Source organism: Balaenoptera borealis (assembly GCF_965194805.1).
Source record: "Balaenoptera borealis genome assembly, chromosome: 20".
NCBI lineage: Eukaryota > Metazoa > Chordata > Mammalia > Artiodactyla > Balaenopteridae > Balaenoptera > Balaenoptera borealis.
The window spans coordinates 1,842,717-1,867,023 of record NC_138879.1 but is presented as its reverse complement, the minus strand read 5'-3'; the positions used below and the strand labels follow the sequence as shown (position 1 = coordinate 1,867,023).

Genomic DNA, 24,307 nt, shown 5'->3' with positions numbered 1-24,307 from the left:
CCTGCTTCCTGCCCTGGGGTGACTGAAGGAGCCCCCAGAGCTGCCTCTGCTGCTGAGTGGGGTGGTTTCCCACCTCCCCCATCCCCCCTCCCCACCTCCTATCTCTTTTCGTTCTTGCTGCTTCCCAGGAGGTGAGGGACCCCCGACTTGGTCCCCACCAAACCTCCCCGGAACACAGCTCCCCGTGTCCTTGTCTCTCTGGGGGAGCACAGCCAGGGTTGAACAAAGCTTGGGCGGGTCCCTCAGCCCAGGGATGGTCTGAGCAAGAGCTGAGAAACCCCCCGGGGGCTGTCACCCATTCCCAGCCCAGCGTCCAGGAACCTGGGGCCCTCAGGGAATTCCTGTTTGGTCCCCAATAGGAAGTGCTCCTGCCTGTGGTTTAAACTCTACACATCCTTTCTTTTGACCCTGAGAAACCCGACCAGCTGGACAGCACAGATTCCTGACATATTTTGGGGGGGGATGGTGTACCTTTCCTGTGAGTGTGGGATTTCATGACCCAGTGCTGCACCCAAAACATCAGAGCTGAAAATAGTGGTGATGCTATTTGCTCACAAATCTGTGGGTCGAGAATTTAAACAAGGCCACTGGGTGGCTGGTCTCTGTCTGCGTGGAACGTCTGAGGTGCTGCTCCGCTCCCGTGTCAGGTGACCCAGAAGTGGAGGTCGGGTGGGGACGTGGGAGGGGTGGCAGGGTGGCCTGTAACAGGGGCAAACGTCCGGCTGGGTCCTCGGTTCTCCACGGAGCCCAGGGCCTCTCCCTCTCCACGTGGCCTCTCCAACAGGATACAGGGTGCAGGTTATGTGGTAGCTCAGGTCTCCCAAGAGAGCAAAAGCAGAATCCCCCGAGCTTCCTTAAGATGTTGGCCTAGAGCCGGTACAGAGTCACCCCTGTCCCGTTCTACTGCTTGAAGCAGCCCAGATTCAAGGATGGGTACCTTGCACATCAAGAGGCCATGAATACCAGGAGGTGTGGTCCATTGCAGGCCTGTAGTGTTCACTGTCACAAGCACTCTAAGTGCCTTATCTTTCCAGGTGCAGTCTAATTCTTCAGCGGATGGAGGGCTATTCTCCCCCTCAGTACACTTCCTGTGGGCTGGCTTGCTCCTAGGACTTGCTTCATCTACATTGTCTTATCAAGAAGGGACTAAGGGAACTGCAGGTGCCCTGGGGCCCTCCGAGCGGGCCTGTAATCCTGCCAACCCCTCCCTCACCAAGAGCTTTCTTTTGGGTCAGTCGGAGGAAAACGTAGTGATTTGGGCCACACTCCCATTTTACAGATGAGAAAACTGAGTCTCACCAGGGTTTTTAGCTCACACACTTGCTAAATTAAAGGTCACATAAGAAATGAGCAAATTAGGTTTGAGAGCCCAGGACGCTCGTTTTTTAATTGAAAAATTGGGAAATAAATTTACTTTTCAGAAATTCATTTCCTGGCCAGCTTCTCTGGACTGTATCTAATCTGTCAAGTGAGCGATATCCATGTGGTCTTCCATGGCCACCTTTGCCTAGACGTCACTTGGCCAGACCTGATTCTCTCTCATACCCTTCGCTGGACCCCAGGAATGAGTTCACCCACAGGAGCAACCTTTTGTGAAAGGAACTCACTCTCGATGGGATGAAACCTTCTCCTCGAAGGACTAGGTAAGCCCCCACCTCCTCTCCCAAGAGAACATTTGGGAATACTTCCTTATTTGAAAAGTATACGCACAAAAAGTTGGGGGTGACTCTGGGTTCTTTCCTTGGCTTGTTTTCTGTTTGTGTGGTTCTTGAACCTCACCTCCTTTTTCCAGACTTACTTCCCCTTCTTTGTCTCTTGATGTCATCTACATTCTGCCCAAAGAAGCCACCAAGTATGCATGGTGTTCTCCCTCGACTTTGCATGCATTTAAGTCACTCCTTCCACTCAGTGACATTAAGGAGCATCCAAATGCCACCCCAACAAGGAGTCTTTCTCCATCTGGCCCCATCAAGCCAATGCCATGTCCTCTCCTCTGAACTGGGAAGGCGTGGAGACCTCCGCAGGGCTCTTGTGCTCTGCTCTGGTTTTTGTGGTTAATTGCACTATGGTCTACTCTGCGAGCTCCCTGAGGGCAAAGATTGTGATCCACCAGCCTCTTCTTTCCTGGAGCCACCCAGCAAAGCCGGGCCTCACATGGGGAAATACTTGCTGTTTGTGTGGAAATGTGTCTTTTTGCGTAAAGAATGACCGTGCTTACCTTTCCAGGACCGTGTATTTGTTATAGAAGCATCCCCGAGGTCACCTCCTCCAAGAATTTGGAAACAGGGAAATAAGATTTTTATTTGTTTGTTTTATTTTTTATTATTTTTAATTTTTATTTTATATTGGGGTAGAGTTGATTGACAATGTTGTGTTAGTTTCAGGTGTACAGCAAAGTGAATCAGTTATAAATATACATGTATCCATTCTTTTTCAGATTCTTTTTCCATACAGGTTATTACAAAATATTGAGCAAAGTTCTCTGTGCTATACAGTAGGTCCTTGTTGATTATCTATTTTATATATACATAATAACAATCTATTATTATCTGCGTATCTGTTAATCCCAAGCTTCTGATTTATCCCCCCACTTACCCTTCCACAGCCATGTGTTTGTTTTCTATGTCTGTGAGTCTGCTTCTGTTTTGTAAATGAGTTCATTTATATCTTTTTTTTAGAGTCCACATATAAGTGATATCATGTGATATTTGTCTTTCTCTGTCTGACTTACTTCACTTAGTATGACAATCTCTAGGTCCATCCATGTTGCCGCAAATGCCATTATTTCATTCTTTTTCATGGCTGAGTAGTATTCCATTGTATATATTACCATATCTTCTTTATTTTTCATGTGTCGATGGACATTTAGGTTGCTTCCATGTCTTGGCTATGGTAGATAGGGCTACAGTGAACACTGTGGTGCATGTATCTTTTTTTTTTTTTTTTGCATGTATCCTTTTGAATTATGGTTTTCTCCAGGTATATGCCCAGGAGTAGGACTGCCTACAGCCATACCACCCTGAATATGCCCAGCCCAAGCTCTTCTGATCTCAGAAGCTAAGCAGGGTCGGGCCTGGCTAGTACTTGGGTGGAGGGAAATAAGATCTCCCATGGACAGAGAGTTGCCAGATATATACAGCAAAGAAAAAGACAGGATGCCCAGTTCATTAGCATTTCAGAGCAGCAACAAATAATCTCTCAGTCTGAGTACGTCCCATCCAATATTTGGGACATACTCATACAGGAAAAATTATTCGTTGTTGATCTGAAATTCAAATGTAACTGGGAACCCTGTCTCGTATCTGGCAACCCTACCTGGAGAGTTAACGTATGAAACTAACACGTGCGGATTCGAGCAAAGTCAAGTCACCTTAAGAAGTCAGCGTGGGTCCTTCAGCAAGACGATGTAATTGGAGCATACGAGAAAAGCATATTGACAAAACCACTTTAAACCTTCTCTTGTAACATAGCTCAGGAATGGGCCAGTCAGAAAGTGGAGGGTCAAAGAGACAAGCTTTGGTCACTCTCTCCAAGTTTGTCCAGGAGAATCAACTTTGAGGTCCGGGGTGGCTCTGACCCCTCATGTCTCTGGGTGGCAGGGGCCACTGGGGTCGTCCAACGGATTCCCCGGGTTTCCCAGGAAGAATTGTTAGAATTTGGCTTCTTGTGCCTCGTGGGGAGTGAATGTGCTGACCTGGGAACTATGACCTCTGAGGGTGGCAGCTAAATGACATTGGTTTTTTTTCCGCCCCATTCTCTCTGTGAACTTGACTCTGATCCATTCTCCACGCGCCGGGTCACCCCCATGGGACGTCCAATGTCAGTAAGTTGTGTTTTACTTCAACTAGTGCCCTCTGTTTTCTGGGTCTCTGCTACAGCCAAGGGCAGCATCCGTTTCTTCAAGGTCCAAGGGCAGCATTGATGGAATGCTTCCTTTATGCTCCGTAATCGTCACACTAACTCTCTATCCAGCTTCAGAGACAAAGAAATAGAGAGGTTTCGTAACCCCTCATAAGGGGCACAGCTGGGACGTAAACCCATGGCTGCTTCCCATGATTATTAACCATGATTAACATTCTGGCCAACATGTTTTTAGGACAATTTTTAAATTTTTTTGTACAATTTGTAAAGGTCTTTCCATTTACAGTTATTACAAAATATTGGCTATACTCCCCGTGTTGTACCTACATCCTTGAGCCTGTCTTACACCCAATAGGCTACACCTCTCCCTCCCGCACCCTTATACTGCCCCTCCTCCCAGAGCCCACTGGAAACCACTAGTTTGTTCTCTAGATCTGTGAGTCTGCTTCTTTTTTGGCAAACAACTTCTTGAAACACAGGTACACCCACGTTTTTACATAAATAAGCTCAAGTTATATATGTGTGTGTGTGTGTATGTATATATATATATATATATATATATATATATATATATATATATATATATATATACATACACACACACACACACACACACTGTTTGAAACTTTAAAAGAAAATTCAGCCAGGTCTTGGGGAATCTTCTATGTCTGTGCTTCTAACAGCCAGGCCACAGAATCCCGCAGAGAAGAGCCTTCAGTGTGACAATTCGGAAAACAAGTTCAAGAAGCCTCCAGAGAGGAAATGCATACATTTAGGAAGGAGAAATATTTGCCCTTGAGAGAAAGTAACGTCCTCATGCCCTTCCCCACCTGGGCCCATCGACCAAAGCCTAATCCTTTCTGAGGTCCCTTCGTGGAATCCCCTACTTTAAGGAGACTCTTCTCACGTTTGTGTTTTACAAGTGGACTGAAGCTATTTGAACTGCCATTTGAAATAATTTACCCAGGTTACCAGGCCGGATCCTGAACCAACAGAGGTGTGTACGTAAAAGAAAGGACTCCAAACAGAAGCAAATACGAGAGAAGGAAAGTCAGGAAAGTCAGAGGAGGGAGACCCTGGGACGTTATATTTACCACCTGGTGTTTCAGAAGGCTGTTACTTTCTGGACTGTAAATTCATCCTCCTGGATGAAAACGATTACGAACCACTGCTGTCTTTTCCCAAGAATGTACATATCTGCAAACCATTCTTAGGAGAGACCTTGGCCTTGAGACTTAAACCACCCGGTGACTCATGTCAACAGGCTGTTTGTCAGAGAGTTTCCATAATTAGAACCTGTGACCAACACGTCTGACCACGAGGATGTATCACAAGGACTTGTCGTGAGCATGGGCTTTTTAGCAAAACCTGACCTGTTGAAATGTCAGGGCTTGGCGTTTTGGCCTTTGGGGTTTTGTCAGGCTGTCTGTCCTTCCTGGAATCAGCTTCTTTGTATCCTACCTTCTCAGCAACCCTATGGGGTAAGGTTCTTATTGTCCCATTTTATGGATAAAGACACTGAGGCTCAGAGAGGTAGCGTATCTCATCTGAGACAGGCCATGGCGGGGAGGGGGGGTGTCTCACCTTGAGCGCAAGTCCACTGACCCAGATTCTAGGTTCTGTCTCCCGTGGTGCCCAGGGCTGAGCCTCCAGGATGTTACGAACGAGGTCGGTTGAATCCTCGTGTTCTCTACAGAGTCCCCGCCCGACACAACAGAGGCCACTGTCCAGTGCCTCGTTCCCTCAGGGCCCCCAGTGCCTGTTTGGTTGACTGGAGCCACTGCAGCCCAGAGAAGACAGTGACCCAGAAAAGCCAGGAGGAAATTGCAGAAGGAGGGAGCGCTCCGTGGTTTCAGATGCCAGGGGCGATAGGCTGACAAACGCGCCCGCTCTGTTGTGACTTTGTGCCTTCCTTGGGGACGTGCTGTTCCCTCACTCCTGACTGTCCTGCACTGGCCAGTCTTCCTCCTCCAAGACTCAGCCCGAAATACTGCCCACCCTCACAGTGGAAATATCGTTATTGTTTAAGATATAACACAGTGTCATGATTTTATAAAAAAGCACCCACAATAACAAGTTTTTAAACTTGCTTTTAGGGATTTTCCTGGTGGCACAGGGGTTAAGAATCCGCCTTCCAATGCAGGGGACACGGGTTCGGGCCCTGGTCCGGGAAGGTCCCACATGCCACGGAACAACTACCACATGCCACGGAACAACTAAGCCCGTGCGCCACAACTACTGAGCCCGTGCGCCTAGAACCTGTGCTCTGCAAGGAGAAGCCACCACAATGAGAAGCCTGCGCACTGCAACGAAGACCCAACGCAGCCAAAAATAAATAAATTTATTAAAAAAAAAAACAAACTTGCTTTTATACACGTGTAAAGTGGATATGTAAATTTCATACTTAACCTTTGTAATGTATATATTTTTGTACTCGCAGATTATATATATAAAGTATGCCAATTTGTGTATAGAAATGTTAAATACCAAAAAGGTACCATATTGTGTATAGGTTTTGTCTCTCCTGTCATTTTCAGTCACTCACTCACTATCTATCTATCTATCTATCTATCTATCTATCTATCTATTTATTTATTTATTGGCTGTGCCATGTGGCTTGTGGGATCTCAATTCCCTGACCAGGGACTGAACCTGGGCCCATGGCAGTGAAAGCTCCAAGTCTTAACCACTGGACCACCAGGGAGTTCCCTCACTCACTTTATAGTGGATATATTTGATATCAGTAAGTATAGATTTACCTAAATTTTTTTCTCAAAATGAATAGTTTTAAAAAACATAAAACTGGTAAATGTTCCTTGCAAAACATATGTAAATGGTACAAAAAATATATAAAGTAAACAGCCAGACAGCCCTCCTTCTGGAGAGAACCATTATTAATATTTTGTCAAACATCCTTACACACACAGACACCCACGTTTTTATATGAATGGGCTCAAGTGATATATACTGTTTTGAAAACTTTTTAAAAAATTCAGCCAGATCTTGGCAACATCCTTCTATGTGAATCACAGCATGAGATCAATCTTTTTAATGACTGCATTCTATTTTACTGGGAGATTATAACTGCTTGACTGAAACACTAACGATGAACATTCGCTGTTCAGGTTTTCCAGATTATAAACAATGCTGTGATGAACATCCTCAGAGGCAGAGAATTCTTTCTGGAAAAAGAGAGAAATGGATTGAAAAGCCAGTCCGTACCAGTTTGGAGGTCTCGGATGATTGCAATTATGTTGGAAAACGCACAGCATGAAAAAGTCTGAAGGTTCAGCCAATGTTCACCCAGGTTATTTCTGGGCAGAACCAGGAGTGATTTTCTTCCTTTGTGTACTCTCCTGTCCTTTCGAATGTGTCTATTCTAAGCACGTCTCACCACTGTCTTTCGCTACGTGGCCTCCAGTAGAAACGTATTTTTACATGGCCTAAGAAATGTGTGCTTTCTCACCACTCAGGCATCACGCTGGCGATGCTTTCCTGTTTCCTCTGCACCAGCCTTTGCCCTCCATCTTCACATCTGTCCTCTCCCTCAGAGGCTGTCAGTCCTCCCCTGTCCCTAAGTTAGCACCAGCTGCCCTCATGGGGGGTGGGGGGGGCAGCTGTCCGACTTGGAGAGCGAGCTGGACTCATGGTCCCCCTCGGATGGCACCTCCGTGGGCACAGCCTGGTTTCCCCACGTCGGGAGCTCAGTGGATTGCAGCTCGTGGGGAAGAAGCCTTGAGGGTCACACGGGGGCCAGGAGGCCTCCCCGCCTCGGGCACATCCGGCCCCAACGCCCCACGCACCCACCCCAGAGTTTCTTCTACCTCCAGGCAGGTGACCCCGATGGCCTGGCCAGGGGGAAGCTGGTTGCTTCTGCACAGCAGCTGCCCTCGCCCCCAGAAGGTCTAAGAGGACACACAGGATGTCCTCGGTATTTCCACCGAGGTCACTGGTCGAGTGGGGTGTTGGATGTCTCCTTAGTGCTGAGACACTTCCTCTTTCATTTGTGTCTCGTTCATCCCCTCCCCCCCACCTTCTTGGAGACTGAAAAAGGGGAACGTGAAAGAAAAACTGTAAATTTCAGACGCAGCTCCAGCACGGAGACTGTGTGACCGTCTTTAGCAGAGGCCGGGGCAGTGGGTGGGGTGGCCGGGGTGGGAGTGGGATCGCGGCATCCTCCAGGGGTCCCGAGGTCACTGGACCCGGCCTTCTTCCTCCCCTCCTGCTCACTTTCTTAGCTCCCACCCAAGGAGTCCTAAATGCCACCCACAGGAGATCCTTGGGACCCCAGTTCCTATTTTTCAGGGAGTGACGTTCTTAAAGTAAAAACCAAAGTCTGCGTTTGCTCATTTCACTGAGTTTACTATGTTCATTTGCAAGATAGATAGATATAGACACACATTTGTGTGTATATATATGCGTGCATGTGCACACACACACACACACACACACATACACACAGATTGTGGCAGCTTTTTGGAAACTATCTGAGGCTCAGAAAATAACTTGCCTGACAAGACATCAAAGAACTACAGAAAGAGGTCACAGCACCAAAGGCCGTGGTGACGGACTGCTTCGCAATTTGCAGTGTGATTGATGATAAGCATCTATTTGCTCCAGTAAGTTGAAGTAGAACTGTAACATTTTGTTTGTTCCGGGAAACAGTAACTGAAGTCACAAATCATAAATAATAAAAGTTAGAAAAATCCCCTTTTAACCTAATGGACTAAAAGATTTTAGTTTGCTTTTCATTTCTGCTAATGGCCTCTCTCCCTTGGCACTGCCGGAGCTGGCCCATTACGGGCAAATCAAGCCTTGGTTTGCAAGTAGGACAGGGTCCAGAAGATCATTTATAAGCTGGGTGTTTGGGATGCAGGATGTGTTTCCCCTAGAAACTGTCTTCCCAGAGTGCCTGGGTTCTCAGTGTCATTACACAGTCCAACCCCTGCTGTACCTGGGCTCTGAGTTTTTGAGGGCAGGTTGTCTGCAGTGCAGGAGAGAGAAAACAAGTCAGCTCCTGCTCTCCCCATAGAGCCCTGGCTCTGAGCACAGTTTAAACACAGGTTAACTTTCTTTTCCATCTTCCCATCTCCTTTGAGGCATCCAGGTCCAGTGTCCTAACCCCCTGGGTCACAGCATCCTCCCCAACCTGCCTTATCTGTTCTGGGCTGCTCTCCTGCTGGGGGGCTCTGAGACCTCAAACTCCCCACCTTTCCCAACCTCCCGACCAATCAGACTTCCATTTCCTCAGAGCAGTTGATATCAGACAAAGGCTAGATGGAAAGCAAACTAAGCAGGTATGAATTCTTACTAGCAAGTGAATGACTGAAACCCTCTTAACGCTCTTAATGTATTCTCGTGTTAAAATGGGTTGGTTGTGGGCTTCCCTGGTGGCGCAGTGGTTAAGAATACGCCTGCCAATGCAGTGGACACGGGTTCGAGCCCTGGTCTGGGAAGATCCCACATGCCATGGAGCAACTAAGCCCGTGCACCATAACTGCTGAAGCCCGCATGCCACAACTACTGAAACCTGCGTGCCTAGAGCCCGTGCTCCACAACAAGAGAAGCCACCGCGATGAGAAGCCCACGCACCGCAACGAAGAGTAGCCCCCGCTCACCGCAACTAGAGAAAGCCCACACACAGCAACAAAGACCCAATGCAGCCAAAAATAAATAAATAAATAAAATTAAAAAAAAAATAAAACAGTTATCATTGGGACTTAAGCTAATGACATGTTAATGAATCATATATAGGGAAAACTGACTAGACAGAACCATTAAAATTATTTACAGTGGTTGTGATAGCCTAGTAAGATTGGGGCAATTTTTTCTCTTTTTACCAAAAGTTTTTGGTATTATATGGAGAAAGTTTATACCAAAAAAAGGTGTTAGACAGAAGATACTCAGGAGCTGCTGGATTCTTATCCCTGCACTGATCACTGAAAACAAACAAAAAACAAGTCCTTCTTAGAGGGAAAAAAAGGCGGAAATCAAGCTGGATTGAAACCAATCCTGATGATGACTGTTATGGACTGAATATTTACATCCCCTCCAAGTTCATATGTCAGAGCCCTAATCCCCATGTGATGGTATTTGGAGGTGAGACCTTCGGGAGGTGATTAGGTCATGAGGGTGGAGCCCTGATGAATGGATTAGTGCCCTTGGAAGAGGCCAGCTAAGTGAGGGTAAGTCTGCAAACCAGAAGAGGGCTCTCCCTGGAACCTGATTCTGCTCAAACCCTGGTCTCTGACCCCGTCTCCCAAGCTCTAAGAAATGTATTTCTGTGGTTTGTAAGCCACCCAGTCTATGGTACTTTTTATAGCAGGCTGAACTAAGATAATGACCATAAAATGAATGAATCTGACCTTCACATATCTGAATGCTCCAGTGAGTTTTGGAGGCTATCAGATCCTGACTTTCAACACCTCAGAAAGACTAACACCACACTCTTGAATATCTATGGCCTGTTACAAGGACATTCCCCATGAGGAAAAGAGTGCAGGAAAAAAATAACAATACACTGGGGGGGGGTCACCTTTCCAAAAACCTACTGAGTTCCCCTTAGGGTCCTCAAAGACACGTACTTAAAAATTTCCCCATAAAGTCCCTCTTTACTTTTTTTTTTTTCAGGAAAATTTGAAGACCTTATCATAGGAATTTTGTGTTATCATTATTATTTTTGGCCTCGCCGAGTGGCTTGCGGGATCTTAGTTCCCCGACCAGGGATTGAACCTGCGCCGTCGACAGTGAAAGCCCCGAGTCCTAACCACTGGGTTACCAGGGAATTCCCGGAATTTTGTATTATAGACTATAATACTATATTACGTTATGAACAATTTTTGTTGCAAGTGGGAATATTCTAGAAGGTTTTCAAGAATCTGAAAGTAGTAAAGAACGTGGACACCATTGAGCTCAAGCTCCTTATTTCCCAGATAATTGGTCTAATCTTCAGCTTCTTAAGTTAGTGACCGTCCACTCAAGGGCCACTTGTCCACACGGGAGGGCCAAGTTCTCGCCACCCCTCCTCAGGCTGGTTCCACTCAGGCTCCCGTCACAACTGGACAGTGTCTTCTAAGGAGCAGACCCTGTGTCGGTGCCTCTTGGGAACAGTCAGACATGTCAGCCGGGCACACAGGGAGCTTAGCAAAAGCATCTGTGTAACAATGTCAGATTCGTGTCACCGTCGAGCAGAAGCATTAAGACATGAACGTAAATCGCTCTACAGTAAGTGCCCTGAAGAGAGGGGTAGGATGGGAGGGGCACACAGAGGAAGAAACGGCTCCAGCCTCGGGGTGGTAGACATCCTGCCATCTTCCTCAGAGCCAGGCCTTAAAGGGTGAGCAGGATTTGGCCCATGGCCAAGAGAACCAGAGAGGCGAGACGTGGGGAGAACAGCTACCTAGTTCAGCTGGTGTGAAGGAAGCCGGACGCGCAGGCTGGCTGGAGAGGGCGGTTGATGCCTTGAATGTTGGACAGGGGTTTGAACATGATTCTGTTTCATGCGCTTTCGAGAGGGCTACGCTGTCCAGTGCACCTGTGTTACGCTGACGCTCATTATTGCCATAAAGTTGGGCATCCACCCTTGGTCTGGAACGTCATCCTCCTTTACCCCGATTTATAGCATCTTCCACCAAACTATAACCTGCTGCAGACATGCAAGGGCCGCCTGGACAACACTAGCTCGACTGTGGAATTTCCTCAGTACCACTGAGCCCTGGGCGCCGTGACGCTCTTTTTTTCGGGATAAAGTTTCGATATACTCATTCCGGCCTTAAATGAAACCAGTGATTTAAATCCCCAAGTTGGCAAGCACTGGGATTTTCCATGGAGAATAAAAGAAAAAGAAAACAACTCGACTTCTCCTCTCCCGAGGTCAGTGGTGTTTGACCTCGTGGCATCTTATGAGTTAACTCTCTCTTCTTGCACGTTTGACAGGGGAGGGAAATCAAGCCCAAGTCTAAAGCCGCCGTGGACTTAATTACAAAAGAATGATCGACTTTTAAAAAGACTTTGTGGCTTGTTTCCCTATCATGTTGCTTCATGGGGAAAAGATAAATCAACACACCTCCACTCAGTATAAATGTTCACTCTGGACATAACTTCCCTCTGTATCCTTGGGGCCAGCACAGAAGCTTAACCCTCTGCCCTGAATAGTTACTTTGTATGGAACCCTTGTCTGAGCCTTCGGTCATCTTGGTGGACTTGGAAAATGGATGCTTGAGAAGTGTAGGTGACAGCGCTCGGTAGATATCCCTTCCTCTAGCTGCGATGCTGTATTCCAGGGGCCCCACTCACTTCCGAGGGAAAGTTACAATATGTCTTTTAAAACAATGCCCAAGTCATTCCTTTTCTGAGGATTTGCCAAATTTCCCGTCACCAAACAAACCTCTGGTTTAACCTATGAACTGCAAGTTTCCTGCATTCTCAAGAGACCAAAGTCTCTTTTCTCTTTCAACAACCCACATTGTGGGCAATGGAACAGGTCATTTTGAGAGCATCTCATGCCAAGGCTCTGTGATGGTGCCCAGCACTTTAGTGGACAATAGTTTTTTAGCTGTTTCCGCCGACAAATCAATATTCTCTTGTTCCAACAATAGCCTAAGAAAAGCTTTTTTTTTTTTTTTTTTGTAAAGACTTCTTGGTTTCCTTTGGGGGATTCAAATGCTCAAGTGAGTTTAGTTTCCATTTTAAAAGATCTTAAGTCTAACAAAGGCTAATTTAATGACCTGTTTCCAATCTACAAATTTGTAGGTATTTGTAGATTTGTAAATACCTCTAAGCCCAAATTTTTCTGTTTTTCTTGGGACCAAGAGTGAAATCTCACTGTAAAGGTGAGGCCTTGGACACAATTTTTATTTTGCCAGAAAGGCCTGGAACCAACCAGTCCTGGATTATAGCCATCACCACTGAACTTTATTCACACCTGCTTTGCAATTCTGATTGTGGGAAAGGGCCCTTCATTCTGCTCTGGGGAAGAAAAGCACATGCTCAGCTTCCCATAAACGCCACTTAAAGAAAAGGTATAAACATACCAAAAGTTATTTAACAGCTTCTAATTTAGCTGAAGTTGCAAAGGGAAAAGATGAGTGCCGTGATTTCATGAGAGTGGTTACTTTACCTCTGTGGTCCCAAAACACAGAATCCAGTCTAATCACAAGGAAAATACCAGGCTGATCCCAACGGACGGACAACCTACAAAATACCTGACCAGCATTCCTCCTCCTCAAAAAAGCCGAGGTCATCAAAAACAAGGAAAGCCTGAGCAACTGTAATAGCCGAGAGGAGCTCAGACAGACAGGACAAATCAATGTAAGATGGTGTCCTGGATGGATTCTGGAACAGAAAAGGGCAACAGGGAAAAACTAAGGAAATCTGAAGACAGTATGGGCTTAAGGATAAATTATCAATATTGGTTCATTAATTTTGAACCAATATGGTGAATTAGTATAATGCAAGATGTTAATTAGTACAATGCAAGACGGTAAATGCGGAAACTATTGCCAACAGTGTGGAGTACAGGGAAACTACTATCTTTGCGATTTTTCTGTAAATCATCATCTTAAAGTTTCTTGAAACAAGAAAAGGAGTGGTAACATGTTGGTTTGTTTTTAAAACGCTATTTTGATGACAAAAGACACAGCAGCATTACTCCTGCAGGTGGACAAACCGTGAGCCCAGAGACACCCTAGTGCAATTTCAGCGATTTTAAGAGGAGCAGAGAGAAAAGTGGGTGTTCCCCATTCCCACATCAAAACAAGTGTTTGGGAACGTTCTTGAAGCCCACATCTCCGTCTTCAGTGAGGAAACGTTTATAGACTAAGTCAAAGTATCGCTGGAGATCTGACAAAAGAGCGATTTCTGTGCTTTCAGTCACTGGGTGAAACTTCTGCTTTCAAATATTAAGTGTCTGCTTTGCACTTGACATTTAATCAGATTTAAATAACATCATAGTATGGAATAGTTTATAAATGTTTATTAAACGTCAGTAATTTTTACAAAGCAAATATTAATAGCAAGAGGCAAAATTTTTGCAAAATATGTACAAAAGTAAAAAGCCTGGATAACTAGCAACTCATTTTATCAAATCAAACCATTCTTTCCACTTTCAGACCCTCCTGTAGAAATAATTTATTGCCAATCCTGAACTAAAGCACTGACAGAAAAAAAATTTACAACAGTATCAGATAATGTGCTCAGTTCCGGCAAAGTTATAAAAAGATATATGTATAAAAAATCCTAAGCCACAAATACTTTCATACAGAGCTAATACAAATCATGTTTTGTTAGGTACAGTATCTATGAGGTTGTTATGAAATAGACTTTTTGATAAGGCTTCCGTGGTAAATGAGCTCCACCTTTAGACTAGTAGAGAAAAGCCATTTAAACATTTTGCGATTCTGCTTTCAAGTAAGAGGTAAAGAAAGGGTAAATGGTATCGTCTGTTGCACTGTTACATATACTTTCCAAGAATTAACCCCTACCTGCCCCCTCTCTGTTTTTCTCCTAGAGCCATCAAATAGGCATGATTTGAGAACAAATGCAGCCCTTTTACTATGGCAAGAAATATTATAAACAAGCTTTCCAAAGACAAACCCAAATCAGAGAACAAGTAAGTAGCATACTTCTATCATGACCTTCACTGATTGATAATGTATGCATACTGGGTCCCTACTTCCATCCATCTGGACATTTTCATCATCATCAAAGGTAATGTGGTTTTGGAAAGGTCGCAAAATCTCTTATCAACCCAGAAATTACTGCCCTATATCATTAACACTTTTTTGTTCCATATGAGCTCTGGCATTTGAAATCAGATGGTTAGACCTAGATGCCACAAGAATGAACAGAGTTATTTAAATGCTAACTATACATTCAAGTACAGACATAAGAATGCTAGTGGTACAAACACTGGTACTTCAAATTATGTTAATAATCACTTATAAGCCTAAGGCTAGTATCAACTGGATGGTACTTGAAAAGGCCATAAAGTTCAACTTGTTTAAAATGTTCCGGTTTAGACTGACACTTTAATCTCTCTATAAATTTATTAAGCCCTAACCTCGTACCATAAAATGAGTATGTACTATCACTTGCTTTATTTGGAACAGGGGGACATGTACACACCACTCACGTACAAGTCCCTCCCTTCCTCATGTTTACTACACTGAAAAGCCAACCTGTGTCCTATCACTAAAAAAAAAGAAAAAAAAAAAACCAGTACTTTTTGTCCAGCAGCACAAACACATGGACAGATCATCTATAATTAATGTAACTTTATGTATTGAAATGATGGGAAAGAGAGAGAAAGTCAGATTTCCAACTGAAAAAAGACATGCAAAATTTGTTCTTGATCCCTCAATTAAAACTAAAAGAAATGAAAAGGTAACAGAGTGACTGTCTCTAGATTTATTAGGGAGTTTATTACAAATGTTTGACTGAGCTTTACAGGCACGATTTCATGGATTCAAACAAGAAATTAAGAGTTAACACTGATATTTAGCCTTCTCATTACATATACAGAAATAACATTGCTACAAATTGCAATGAAGAGAATCTTGTTTCAAATGGCTTGGTTTGGGGTTTTGTCTAAATGTATCATTATATAATGAAAGCACCAATTTGAGGGTTTCTCAGATAGTGATTTTAGTTTCAGAACATAACAGAACATAACTTGGTAACTTTATTCTTCATATAAATAAAGCATAACACCGGATATGTGTACTAATGCTGAAAATACATTTTACCAAAAGCATAAATACAAGTATTTGGGTATACACTGGAAGTTCAGATTTACTCATTCCCGCTTACAAACAATTCTGGGGCATATGATTTTTGTTGAGTCTGAATCAACACTTCTAATCACCTCTGGTATTAAGGGAATCTCACTTTCTTCTACTTTATACTGACCACTGCCAACAACTGAACAAGGGCCTCCCTCAACAACCTCCCTTGGGAGTTTAACCAGAGGACCGTCACCATGTAAAATACACGCCAGCGCAGCTTCAAACCAAACCAAACCAAACCAAACCCTTTGGTTGCTGCTGTGCTCTAGCTGTCAAATGCCCTTTCCGGACAATACAATTGAAAGGAGGATTTCAATGCAATATAATATTTGGCAGCAAGCAATGATACGGGTTATTAAAAATAATATTTAAGTGACAGAGGCATTAAATTATTTGGATCTTCAGAAAAACATTTGACAAAACCTCTTCCCTATAAAATAATCAAGGCAAAAATCTGTGCTGTTCTTTGATTTATAAGGCAACTCTGTATACTATAAATTTCTTCAAGATCAATGAAGACACTTGTGTGACATTTCTTAAGAATTAAGCAAGAAGACATTCAGACTTAAGAACAGAATGTAATAGAGAATTGGGCACATTTTATTCCATATCATAACCATGAAGACTTAGAAAATCAAACACACTGAACAGCTTTAAATCCAAATTACATTTTTAGAGACTGGGGGGAAACTGGCATAGGGAAAACTATGAGCACCCTTTCAACTTTGTCCACTAAATTTCATGTCCCTCTTCACACAGTGGTATTTCAAAAGGATCTGGTTTTCATGCTATAGGTATAGGACTCCTTCAAACAGCTTAAAAGTACAGTATATAAAACATGTGGACTAAAGCCTTCAAATTGAAACTTAAAGTTCCACTGAGTGTCTAAACCAGCCTGCCATTAAATGTAAGTAATTTACTGCCTCAAAATATAGGCTAGGCTTTATTTTAAAAGAAAGTTGACTTTGAGACTTCACACACATCAGGAAAGGAAATCTCAAATGCCCAAAGTAATATCCTATCTATTTGGTGTTTTAACATTTCTTTGTGGTAGTCAAAATGGTGCTCTGTCAGGCAGTATTTATGGTTCATATCACGGATCTGAAATATAACTTAACTGAGAGTATCCTTCCTCTTTATACTTACACTGGAGTGAAATGATGTTTGGCCATTCGGTAGGACCATTTGCTAAATTTACACACAGACTTTCCGCCCAAAGCCTCCATGTTACTGTGCACACACTCAGATACCCCGCAGCCCTGACATGATTCTCTGTGGATTAAGCAATGCGCTCTTTCTGGTCAGCAGCACTAGATACAGAACTATTCTGACGCGCATCAACTCTGCTGTACTGTGGACGCCTGCATCATGACGTAGGGCTACGTGTCAGTAGCTCAGGTGTTACGACGACACGAAAACACTGGCAGTTATGGGTGTAATGATGGTGGAGTTTCACATGCAAGGAAAGTCAGGTACATTGAGAACAATCCCTGGTCAGTTCACTGCAAAGCCCTATTCTCACTAGACAGACAGACAGACCCAGAGCCACTGTCTTGGAAAGGCTGGGTGATCCAGAATGTTGACCAATCTTTCAAGGACTTTCTAGCCAATAAAATACCTGAGAACACAGTCAGCTATACAGTAAAGTGAAAGATATCACAGTCTTAATCACAATTTTCAGGAAAGGAAGAAAAGCCGTCAGACTTTCCAAACTGTCACCAGTCTTGTACATGTGTTTCTCTAATCCAATTCTGACACTACATACGACCTACAGGGCAGTATTTTTAGTCCTGCAACCCAGCCACTCCGAGTTCACTATGCATGTATCTGTAATTGCAAAGCTACTTCACGGGTACATTTTAATTTGGTAAGTGGTGGAGGAGGTCAAATGTAATCACCTTTCAGTATGAACTAAAAAAAATTACTACTTATTCTTGGAAGTATCCTTGAAACCTTCAAAATGTACCTCAAGAAAGTTGGAATTTCATAAACAATAATGTTGCAAACACATACATACTCTTTTAGAGACACACCAAGAATGAATAAGAATCTCAAATAATAGTGAATAGTGTGACAGGAAAATACTGCCCTTGGCAAGCTCCAAAAAAACAAAAAAATCCCATAAATGCCACCGTCTGGAGTTGATGGGAACAGACAGGAGAGCAAAAGAACGATGTTTGTGATGGTGCAGCAGTGATCCCACCGTAAGGACACATCATCTGAGACAGGATTTCAAAGTCTGAGAGTAAAACACATAATATTCTTGGGAAAGGGTGTATTTATTTAGAAAGTTCTGTTATCAGGTTGCTTGCACTTTTTTAGTTGCTGCTATGGCCAGAATGTTTCCCGTATGGCACACTGATTACATGCTATTTAAATATGCAAAGGGCAAATTACATTTCACTCATGACTTTTAATCAGAACACTACGGACGGCACGCGCCTGCCTTGTGCCCCCCCTGGACCATTTGTGAGCTTTCATTACCGTCAGACCAGATATCCTCATGGAAACTTTAAACACGCCAGAATACTGCCTTCAGAAACCACAGAAATTTAAAAAACAAAACAACTGTTGCGTATATAAGCAATCAGAAAACCGTGAAGGCTAAAACTGGGTGAAGCTACAGAACGCCATTCCTTAGATCACACATTTTTCCAACGGCCCTTTCAAAACAGGCCACCACAAAGCTGGGCACAAGTGTGGCGGCCACCGCAGGGCGAACAGAGGTGCCTTACGCGTTCCAGAGCCGAACGCTCTTCACCTCACACCTACAAACATCAAGGGCACCTTCCATACTTGGCACTACAGCAGAACTCAGTGCGAAAAGCCGAAGAATGTAAAGCCTGAGGGATGCCGTGCTGAGGTCTGGCAGGAAACGACTCCACCCCGATGGAAGCCGGAGCGAAGGAGATCAGAGCCAGGCCTCAGCAGGTATCGGCCGTGTGTTACTCAGCAGCTCTCAGCCACAACCAAAGGCCGCAGAGGAAGGACTGAGATTCCCAAGAAGTTAAACACAGAATCAAGATTTTTCTAATTCCTGTTGTAAACTTCTATTTAAAAAAACAAAACAAACCGAAAACAATCAAAGAGACAGAAAGATACGAAGGCCGCAAGGCTTCTGTGCGTCACTGGAGCATGAGCTGCTTGAGGTTGTCGTGGAGGATGGTGTCCTTCACGTCGCGGAACACAAGGCGGATGTTCTCCGTGTTGATGGCCGTGGTGAAGTGGTGGTACAGGGGCTTCTGCTGCTGGTCCCGGCGTCTGTTCCGGAAGCACTCCACCAGGAATTTTTGGACGTCTCTTAAGCAGTGGGGATCCCCTTCGAATTCCAAGAAATAGTCTTTGATGCTCACAATTTGCACTTTCTCCTCAAGCAAATCTGTCTTGTTCAAGAAGAGAATTATGGAGACGTTGCTGAAAACCCGGTTGTTGACGATGGTTTCAAAAATGTTCAGAGACTCTGTCAGGCGATTGGTCAGACGATCTTCCATAAGCACCTGGTCAAACTCACTTGAGGAAACAAGGAAAAGTATTGATGTCACGCTGTCGAAGCATTCAAACCAACGTTTTCTCTCTGATCTCTGACCACCTACGTCAACCATTTTGAAAGGAACATTTTTAATTTCAAAGTCGTACTCGTGAATGCCTTTGGTGGGTCTTCTGGCTAGCAGAATGTCTTGCTGTGATGGAATGTAATCCTGGAAAAGAAAAAAAATCGTTTCCTACTCAGTAATCCAGGAGTAATGAGAATTTTTAACGTACGACTAACTGGGCTAGTGAATGGATACGCAAACAAAATTATCTTTTAAATGACAATCTCCTGGTAACATTAAAGCATCAATGCTATATTGTGATTCTCATCATAAAACAGCAAGATACACTGCAATGTTATTGTCCGCACTGGTTCAAAATTCGCTGCAAATGAAGGCGCCTATGATCTTTTCAGCCCCGCCGGACGACCCGAACGTCCGTCCACGCGTGACGCCCCACCGTGCCAGCACCCGCCCGCTGCTGTGTGTCCACGGCCACGGTCACTGCTCCTCGCCCCTCCGTCAACAGCGGCGGGGCCCCCAGTCAAGGTCCTCCGCCCCCCGCGGCCCCTGCTCCGCGCCCCCGCCTGCAGGGCCGACGGCTCTACCCGGGCCGCCTGTGTCGTCGCTGCACGACGCGGCCTCTGCTCTGCCCCCTTGACCGAGCTCACCCCGCGGGGCTTCCCAGCTGTTTGCGGGGGGCCGTCTCCGTGGCAGGGCCCCAGCTTTTCCCCTCTGCCGGCACCTGTGCCCGGACACAGCGGTGCCTCGGAGGGAGGGTCTACACCAAGACCCTGGACAGACGGACGGGCGGGCGGAAGCTGCTGGCCTCCCGAGCCCCCGGCTGCCGCCGACGGTGAGTGCCCCTGGGCAGTGAAACTGGTTCTTTCTTCTCAGCTTAGTATTTTTCCAGAACTTTGATGGAGCTTTTTGATAATACTGAACAGGAAGGTTTCAAATGCTCATCACCAAGGTCACAATTTTTTTTAAATCAAGGCAAGATTTTAAAACAATGCCAACTGTTACTCACAATGCTGCATTTTATACCTTTCCAAACACTATGATTTTGAAATTTCATTACAGTGTGGATACTTATCTCCTTAAAATAGTGTAGCTAAGAATCAAAAAAAAAAAGAAAAAAAACAGTCAGCAGTTCTCAGTTGTCTGCAACCCACCGCGATGTATAAAGTGCCCACAGGGCTCTAATGAAACACGCTGGGGTTCGCACGTGTCCCCCCAGCTCCCGTAAACGCACACGCACCTGCCTCACCTGTAATCAGCACCGCCCCGATTCTCTGCCCGCCCCCAGCTTTTGGCTGAACATTTAATCATGAACTGTTTCACATGCTGATACGGTTGTATTTCATTTTAAAAGAGCACAACATACATCAAATGGATTAACGTGCTATCATTTACATAAATATTCCCCTACTAGTGGTCATTTAGGTTGGTTCCAATCTTTCGCTTAATATAAATGCTGCCATTAAAATTCTCATGCACATTCTTCTTTTCTCCCCTTTTGGGCTATTTCCTGAAACGGAATAACCAGGAATAAGATGGTGATGAAGTCAAAGCTTGTGAAGATTTTCATGATCTGGGACACTTAATGTCCAACTGCTTTCCAGAAAGGTGGGGACCAGTTCACAGTGCTCGTGTGTGCCAGCCGCCTCAGAAACATGCCAGCCCCGAGTGGTAATTTTTAATTTTCTAGTTTCATAAAAATAAAAAGCTCTTTATTATTGCCTTAGTTAGGAGCTAAGGGCTAATTCATATAAAGCGCAAACACAGGACGAGGTAATCAAGTGCTCAAGGGTCTGGCAGAGTCACGGTGATTAGGACTGGATTCTAGAGCCAGCTCCCCACATACTACCTGGGTGACCTGGGACAAGTCATCACGTAACCTCTCTGCGTCTCAGTTTTCTCACCTGTGAACAACACAGACAACAGCACCCACAGGGGAGCTGTGAGGACTAAACACGGCACGTGGGTGAAGCGCCTAAGCACCGGGTTCGGCCCGTGTGTTACTGTCTAGCGGTTCCCACTGCCACCACTGCTGCCACCACTGCTGCCGAGAGCGGGAAACCACGGCAGCGACGGCGCCCCTCCCCGTGCGCCCGACGGCCCTCCCCGGACGCGGCCTCTTCAGTGAGAACACGCGCCGTCTTCCTCGCCAGCCCCCGGTGCGCCGGGGCGCTCTCCCGCCCCGTCCCGCCCCGTCCCGCCCCGCCAGCCCCCAGGCCCCCCCGTCGCGGCGGACCTTCTCCATCACCTCCTGCTTTGTATCAAATCCCGCTGCTCCTCCTTTGAACCTTCCTCACATTTTCTTTCTCCTCTTTATTTTCACCGCCCCCATTTTTTAACGTCTCAGCCTGGATCACCATCTTGCCCCTTGGTCCTCCGCGCCTCCTGGGTCCACCTCTCAGCCCCCCGAGGCCACCCCTCCCTGCATCAGACCAATCCGCGCGGACCCGGCTTCCAGGACCCTCCTCACTCCTCGCCTTCCGGGCCCGGCAGCCTCTGCTCCCCGTCGGGCGCCCCAGAGCCCAGCGTGGAGGGCCGCACCAGCCTCACGTCCTGGTAGCGCTGCGCGGCCAGTCGGCGTGATGCGTGATGGCGCCACGACAGCGCGTCCAGACCCTGGCGGCTGCCTTCCTCACGTCCGTTCTTGTAAGTCAGCGCCACGCACTTCTGTCAGACAGACGCGCCTCCGGACCCCGGGCATGGCCCGCTGTGCGCGTCTCCTCGCCGCCCCCGGCCGCCCAGGCTCGCGTCCTCTCACGGGCTGCCAGCTTCTCCATCCATGAACCAGTGCCGTCGTCACCATCAGTCTCATTTAATCGCCCTCTGCTTGTTTTATGCATGTTAGTTTTGTCTCTGACTAGAATGAGTTCCTTAAACACGGAGGTCAAAGAACCAAACAGCTAACGACGAGCAGTTATTACAACCGCAAGGCACCAATCTGAACACCTTACTGGGAGCCGTGGATTGAACTGCGTCCCTGCACCGTCCCCGCACACCCCCGCCTGCATTCATGGGTTGAAGCCCTAACCCTCAGTGTGATTGTCTTTGGGGACAGGGCTTCTAGGAGGCGACCAAGGTTAAATGAAGACATATGGGCGGTGTCCTAATCAGGTAAGTGTTGGTGGCCTTAAAAGAAGAGGCCATACATACACTTCTTGCACGTGTGTGTGCTGAGCAAAGGCCACGTCAAGGCACAGCAAGAAGGCCACAGTCTACAAGCCAGGAAAAGAGTCCTCACGAGAAACCGACCATGCTAGCAACTTGATCTTGGACTTCTAGCTTCAAAAACTGCAAGAAATAAAGGTCTGTTATTTAAGCCACCCAGTCTGTGGTATTTCGTTATGGCAGCCTGAGCAGACTTTTGAGACATGGGGTTTATTTCATGTAATCGCCCCCAAGACCGACGAGGTTGCTTCTCTCACTATGCGCATGACATGGATGAAGAAACTAACGCTGGGAGATGCGTAAGGTCATACGGCCAGTCTGCGATGGAACTGGGATTGGAACTCTGGTGGTCTGGCTGCAGAGCCCTGTCCTTGACCCCTGTGGTTCCACCTCCCAGAGGGTCACGGGGCTTGGCACACCGCGGGGGTTCCATGGTCCTAGAGCTTCGGTCAGAGACGGCGAAGCAAACGCAATCCCGTGGCCTGTGTGATGTGCACAGAACGGGCGGCCCGTCTGCAGCCACCCACGTTTATTCTCCTCGCCTTTACAACTACCTACTGATCACGGCACTTTTTTGGTTTTATTCCAGATGTGGCCTCAAAACTGTTCTCAACGTAAGACTCTAAGCAGCCAGTACAAACTGACCGGGGCTGGCTCCGAGTCACTCGTTCCGACGCTATTTGTTGAGTGCCTACGAGGCACCAGGCACTGTCACCGGGCAGCAAGAACGCAGCCCTTCACAACCAAGACCCGAGGTCCTTGCCCTTAGGGAAAGAGGCGGGGGAAAGACTAGCAAAACCTATAAATGAAGAGACCAACTGTAATAAGAACAATGAAGCCTGAAAAGAGCCAGAGCTGAAGCTGAAGACAAGAGGAGGGGACCCACTTTGAATGGTTTGCTCAAGGAAGGCCTGTCCGAAAGGCAAATTGAGAAGAACGGGTCAAATGCACACTCTCTGGATCAGAAAACATGAAATAACTCTTAAAAAATTAGTTTATCTACTAAAGCTTCTCTCCATTTGGCTTATACTTAACTTTTTTTTAAGGCTTATTGCAATCTGACCACATGGAAAAGTGACAATGAAATAAGTCTTAAGACAAAGTCTTACTGATGTGGATTGAGTGAACAAAAACAGACAAATACAGAGACCCTAACTTCTAGAGCACCTGTGTCTACGAAACAGGTAGGAGAAACACATACTGACTGAACGGCAGACAAGTGCAATTTAGCAAAATACAAAAAAATAAGGGAAAATGCAAAACTTAGCGTTCTAGACACACATATGCTACTTTCCTACTTGCAATAGGTTTCGTTTTGTGCTTTCCTTCTGTTTTATTTTTAAAGTTAAACATCTCAAAGAACCCATTAAACTTTACAACAGAAATCTGGTTTAAGAGGAGGCATACGAAGCTATACTCAGTTGAATGGGTCCCACTGACGCTAGCGCAGTGGCTTTCAAGCATTTTCTCAGCAGCACAAAGCTTCCTTCCAGTGAAGTCTCTGCACAAGTCCAACACGGAGAGCGGCCAGCGCCAGCCCTCACCGGTCGGCCACGGCCTCAAGGGATGCACTGTAGGACAGTCCGGTGGTCCAGCTCCTTTGCAAGGGCGACTCCTCCCACATCACGGCCTTGAGAATCCAGCCTCCTACCCTCCAACCCAACACATGGGGGTCCTGAACTGGAAAATACCGTTTGCTGAAAAGTTCTGAAATCAATCAGCCCACCGCGTTCTTTCAGTTTCCACTTACAGAAAAGCAAAAGACACTGACGTAGGCTAGTTAATGTGCCATCTCATTTTCAAGCATAAACTTCTTTCCATAAAGAGTTTTACTTTCACAAAATAGTGGACAGGGCATTCCTCAAGGAAATGGCAGAGGTCAGGACAGCAGAGGGAGAAAAAATGAAGCAGGGACAATCAGCATGCTGCCACTAGGAAAAAGGAAAT

The 24,307-nt window shown here is 45.8% G+C and overlaps 1 protein-coding gene and 1 long non-coding RNA gene across 9 annotated transcripts in view; one reads left to right on the top strand and one right to left on the bottom strand.

Annotated features, from left to right (window-relative positions):
* Positions 1-20: 20 nt before the first annotated feature.
* Positions 21-15,104, top strand: LOC309617790. The gene is made up of 3 exons (XR_014238139.1): positions 21-647; positions 1,422-1,643; positions 6,987-15,104. It is a non-coding gene; the product is annotated as an uncharacterized lncRNA (long non-coding RNA).
* Positions 6,803-24,307, bottom strand: part of GNA13 (G protein subunit alpha 13) — a 47,704-nt gene continuing 30,199 nt past the window's right edge. For 3 of the 8 annotated variants that reach the window (XM_082370492.1, XM_082370490.1, XM_082370493.1), the window contains one exon: positions 15,253-19,342. In XM_082370492.1, coding sequence (XP_082226618.1) covers positions 18,770-19,342 — 573 coding nt within the window. In that variant the 3' untranslated portion in view covers positions 15,253-18,769. The other 5 variants (XR_014238130.1, XM_082370494.1, XR_014238131.1 and 2 more) reach the window with 5 other exon arrangements.